The sequence below is a fragment of the Delphinus delphis genome, chromosome 15, assembly GCF_949987515.2.
Source record: "Delphinus delphis chromosome 15, mDelDel1.2, whole genome shotgun sequence".
Classification (NCBI taxonomy): domain Eukaryota; kingdom Metazoa; phylum Chordata; class Mammalia; order Artiodactyla; family Delphinidae; genus Delphinus; species Delphinus delphis.
The window spans coordinates 72,484,198-72,489,415 of NC_082697.1; the positions used below are offsets into that span (position 1 = coordinate 72,484,198).

The following is a 5,218-nucleotide window of genomic DNA, read 5'->3' on the forward strand; positions in this document are numbered from 1 at the left end:
TACAGTTAGATGAGCTCACTTTCCCGGAGTTCACTGTTTAGGTAGGGTTTTGGAGTCTGGACGTTGGAGGTGTCCAGGTGTACCTGCAGTGGTCCAGAGCCCGGAACTCCCAGTCACTGGCTGGGGCTGGGCGTTCAACTCAGCGGGGCTCAGGCACCTAGAGGATATTCTAAGTGGACTGGGGTCTCGGGATCTCTGCGGACGGTCCCCCGGCTCCACCCCATCATGTGGCCGCCCCGACTCCGCCTCCGCCCCAGTTCCTGTTTCGGCCTCGGCAGTCCTGCTTCAGCCCCTAGGGCTCCACGCAGACGCCTGCTCTTCCTTCTCCGCCCGGGCCACGTCTTCCTGGGCGCGCACAGTCCGCATCCCCGCTCGTCCCGCCGGGGGATGGGGCCTTCCCCCGGCCTGGGCCGGCCCTGCTGGGGTCCCCGAGGCGACTCGGCCCCGCCTTGATGGACTGACCCGCCTGGTGCTGCGGCCCCAGGATGAAGGGCGGCGAGGGGGACCCGGGCGAACAGGCCCCGCTGAACCCGGAGGCCGAGAGCCCCGCGGGCTCGGCCACCTACCGGGAGTTCGTGCACCGCGGCTACTTGGACCTGATGGGGGCCAGTCAGCACTCGCTGCGGGCACTCAGCTGGCGCCGCCTCTACCTCAGTCGGGCCAAGCTGAAAGCTTCCAGCCGCACGTCTGCCCTGCTCTCGGGCTTCGCCATGGTGAGGGAAGGGAAGGGTCGTACAGGGTGGGGGTGAAGCGCAGGGGGGGCACCGGGTTGGGGGCGAAGTGAACGGGTACCCAAGGGAGACAGGGTAGAGGAAAGGGAAGGACCGGTTTTTAAGAGGTACAAGAGGGGTAGCAAACAAGGTACCAAGGGACTCCGCAAGTCCATTTTTATGGGTGTGTGTGTGTGTGTGTGTGCGTGCGTGCGTATGTATGTATGTGTATAAACAGGTCCCTAGCATAAACTGGGCCGTGGGGAGGATAAGCAAGTCCTAAAGGTGTCACAGGGAACACGTCATGTCATGGGGGTAGACAATCACCAAGGGGGATACATATGCAAGGATAGAGCGAAGTGCTCCAAAAGGAGCATGGTCCAGCATTAGTGGTTACTAGATCCCCACCGGAGGTTCAGCAGCAAATCAGAGCTGGGTGGGGGCTGGGAGGTGGGGTGGTTGAGAGAACAAACTGGATGGAGTGGTCACACCCAAAAGGAGGGCGGCCAGGCCCCAGCAGGCACAGAGCGTGCTTAGTGTAGCCCAGGAAAGCTCTGAGAAGAGAGGATGCCTGTGAGGGAGCCCCTAGCGAAAAAAGCTGCTTAGGAAGCTGATGCATGATTCTGGAGATGATAAACTCCAAGTGCAGGTGATATCCGCTGACGGTCCCGGGCAGAGGCCTCACAGGAAGTGGGACTGAGGGAGGTCCCAGGGTGAGGAGCAGTTAGCAGACACAAGTCCTGGTTCTTTCCTGCTTGTGGCCAGCTATGTAACCCTGGACAGGCCTCCGCCTCCTCGCAGGCCAGTGGGAAATTGTGAGATCATGGAGGGTGCACCCTCTGTAGCTTGCCAAGTAGCTGCCCCAAGGTGAGCTCATTCTTGTCATCAAACCCTAGATCCAAGCATGTCAGAGCAAGACACACATCAGAATGCCTCAGACTACCTGTTAACGGAAACCACGGCCCAGAATGGGGCAGTGGCTTTGCCTGCCAAGAGCACTCAGCAGCTGAAGGATATAGGATGAACTAGGACCCAGGGTCGCTAGACTGTTAGTCCAGGGTTTCCCACCATCATGACAGGAAGAAGGAGAAAATGGGCTGGAGGGGGGTCGTCATAGGAACATGAGGGGGATATCAACATGAGGATAAAAAGGGGTCATAGCTCTAGGTGATTGCGTTAGTCTCTGCTCCTCTCTGTGCCACCACCTCTGTATTAGAATGATGAGAGGGAAAGTTTCTACCCCTAAGGGTCATCCTAGGTCTATGGTTTTCTACGTGAGGGTCCGGATCTGCAGGTCAGCTCACCCTTCCTGATGTGGGGTCATCTCAGGACAGGGAGCTGGCTCCCCTTCACCTGTACAGACCGCAGAGGGAAGGGAGCAGCCGCGTGGACCTAGCTGAGGGAGTTGCCCCACCCCCATATCCCCCATGGTCCAGCCTGTTCCCAAGGGGACAATCCGGCCAGCTGCTGGACTTGCACGTTGCTGGGGTGACAGCTTAAGGGCCAGGACCTTCTCTGCAGGATCAAGAGGCCAGATGAGTAGGTTCTGGGGGCCAGACTGGCCCCAGTCCTGCCAGGGGAGGTCAAGGCTGAGTCAGGCTGTGGGAGAAACCAGGACCAGGCCTGGCCCAGATCTCTGTCTGTGGAAAACACCTGCTAACACCTGCCATGGCCCAATTTCCCAAAATATTCAGCCTTGCCTTCCTACCACCACCCTCCTGGCTCTGCACCTTCCTCCTTCCCCCAGCCCCAGAGCAACCTAATGGATCTTGCAAGAACCAGGCATGGGGAAAGATCCCGATTCTGGAATTCAGATGGCCTGGGTTAGAATAACATTATATAAATTGTGTTGAACCATCACTAAGTACCAGACACTATGCTTAAGGCTTTTATGTGCATCATCCTTCTATTATCCTATGAAGTAGGTACCACTACTGTGACCAATTTACAGATGAGAAAACTGAGGATCAGAGATGTTAAGACACCTGCCCAGGGTTCCACAGCAAGTAAGTGGCAGGATTGAATTTAGGCAGTCCAGCTCTAGAGTCCAGATGTATACAAGCCTAGAACAGAATCATCAACTCAAATGTTTGCAAAGGCCTTTGGCAATATGGATGCCAAGTTGGCTGGGTGGGGACTGTGGCTATCAAGAGACACTCCTCACCCATCCAAAGGGAGCAGCCATGACTCAGCCCTAGCTGATCAGTGCCGTGCAGGAATGTGGGCCTGGTGTAACCAGACCTTCCAAGTTTCCAAGAGGATCTGGAAATAGGAATATTTACATGACATCTCTTGAGTTTTAGAAGTTGGCAACGTAATTCTTTAAAAAAACACACTGTCTGAGCCAAGCAAAATATGTTTGCAAGCTGGCCTGGGTTTATGGTGTGCCAATTTGCAAACTCTGGCCTTGGACTTCAGCGTTAACTCTAATAATAACAGCAAACACTTACCTGAGCATACTGTGTACCTCACACTATTCTTATCACTTGATATATATTATCTCATTAAATTTTTAAAACAACCGTATAAGACAGGTGGGTGCTGTTATCAATCCCTATTTTCCAGGTGAGGAGACTGAGGCACAGAGAGAACCAAACCACTTGCTCAAGGTTGCACAGCTTATGGAGCTGAAAATGAACCCAGGCCGCCCCACTCCAGAATCTGTGCTTTTTAACCCCTATGTTATAACAAGATAAGATTGTCAGAAACATGCCATCCAGCCCTCTAGATAGCCAGGAGGGGAAACTGAGGTCTGGAACAGGACAGAGCCTTGCCAAGGCTGCCCATTCATTCACTCAACAAAGACTGGGTGCCGTCTCTCTGCCAAGCACTGTTCTAGGTCTTAGGGATACATCAGTGATGTACACCAAGAGGCAGAAAACCCCTCTACTGTTGAGGTTATGGGCACTCAACCCATCCCTTCTTGTCCCCACAGGTGGCCATGGTAGAGGTACAGCTGGAGAGCAACCACGAATACCCGCCGGGCCTGCTGGTGGCCTTCAGTGCCTGCACCACCGTGCTGGTGGCTGTGCACCTCTTTGCACTCATGGTCTCCACCTGTCTGCTGCCTCACATTGAAGCCGTCAGCAACATCCACAACCTCAACTCTGTCCACCAGTCTCCACACCAGCGACTCCACCGCTACGTGGAGCTGGCCTGGGGCTTCTCCACTGCCTTGGGCACCTTCCTCTTCCTCGCTGAAGTTGTCCTGGTTGGCTGGGTCAAGTTTGTGCCCATCGGGGCCCCCTTGGGCACACCAGGCTCTGTGGTACCTGCCTCCCAGGTGCCTGAGACTCTGCCACCAGTGGCCGCCTCCCTTAGTCCAGCTTCCAAGCCATCCTCTGCTTCTGTAGCCCCGTCACAGGCTGAGCCACCTGAGGCCTGCCCACCTCGGCAAGCATGTGGCGGTGGTGGGGCCCATGGACCAGGCTGGCAAGCAGCCATGGCCTCCACGGCAATCATGGTACCTGTTGGGCTTGTGTTCATGGCCTTTGCCCTGCATTTCTACCGCTCCTTGGTGGCTCACAAGACCGACCGCCACAAGCAAGAGCTAGAGGAGCTGAGTCGCCTGCAGGGGGAGCTGCAGGCTGTGTGAGGCCGGTGTTAGCCACAGCTGCGAGCACCGCCTCCCTCAGGGGTCAGCCAGAGGCCCCAGGTCTACGGACCCCATTCCCCGCCCTGCCTGGAGTCACTTCCTGTGGCCACTCTCAGGTAGAGAACAGATTCCTGCCCTCAGGGTCCTTTGGGCTGGGCCTTGGGCAGCTCCCACATTCCCAGGGATTCTCCCTGTCAGTCTGTCCTATGGGTTTTGGAAAGTCTACTCTACACCTGGGCTGGGAGGAGCAAGGGAGGAAGCGGAAGGTCCTCAGTCCAAGGCTCATGCAGTAGGTAGAGGGGAGGCAGGGAGACCCTGTCAGACCTTTGGTGCTGACTCTTAGCCACTTGCCCCCTTATAGAATGTGGAGGCCAGAAGCTTACACACCCACCCAGCTGCCCCAGAAGGCAGCCAATCCTTGCTATACTTTTGTAGAATCTATTTTATGGTTGGCTTTTTTTTTCTTCCTCATCCTCAGATTTTGATGGCTTCCACCCTCTTGCTTTGGTGTTTGGGTAGAGGGATTTGGGTGTTTCTACCCTAGGCATATGTCCAGCCTTTCCAAGGAGGAGCCACCCTATTTGGAGGAAGTTCAAATGCCTGCCCCACTGCCCTAGACCCACATTTATGCTTCTGTATCTGGTTCCTACTCCTGGTTCAGAGCTGGGGTCGGTGTGCCCAGCCTGATCCCTAGCAAGGGTTGGGGTGAGGTTTTAAGGGAGGAGGTCCAGTCCATAGCCCTTGGAATACAGAGCTATTCTGACACTGAATTTTTGATGCACCTAGTTTTGTATAATAAACTGTTTCACACATGTCCCTGTGGCTGTGAATGGGGTGAAGGGGAGGCCTTGTCGGGAACAGCTGACTTGTTCTTAAGAATCAAGTGGAGGCAAGTGTCCCTGGGGGCAGGGCA

At 55.5% G+C, this 5,218-nt stretch overlaps 1 protein-coding gene across 1 annotated transcript; it reads left to right on the forward strand.

Annotated features, from left to right (window-relative positions):
- Positions 1-299: 299 nt before the first annotated feature.
- On the forward strand, positions 300-5,130 carry ORAI3 (ORAI calcium release-activated calcium modulator 3). The gene is made up of 2 exons (XM_060032108.1): positions 300-713; positions 3,646-5,130. The coding sequence occupies exons 1-2, from the start codon at positions 486-488 to the stop codon at positions 4,303-4,305; spliced, it is 888 nt and encodes a 295-aa protein (XP_059888091.1). The 5' UTR covers positions 300-485; the 3' UTR covers positions 4,306-5,130.
- The last annotated feature ends 88 nt before the right edge of the window (positions 5,131-5,218 follow it).

Excerpts from the sequence above, each read along its gene's own strand:
- ORAI3 (XM_060032108.1), top strand. The coding sequence starts at position 486 with ATGAAGGGCGGCGAGGGGGACCCGGGCGAACAGGCCCCGCTGAACCCG. Across the intron at positions 714-3,645 it reads TGCTCTCGGGCTTCGCCATG|GTGGCCATGGTAGAGGTACA; the intron begins GTGAGGGAAGGG and ends TTGTCCCCACAG.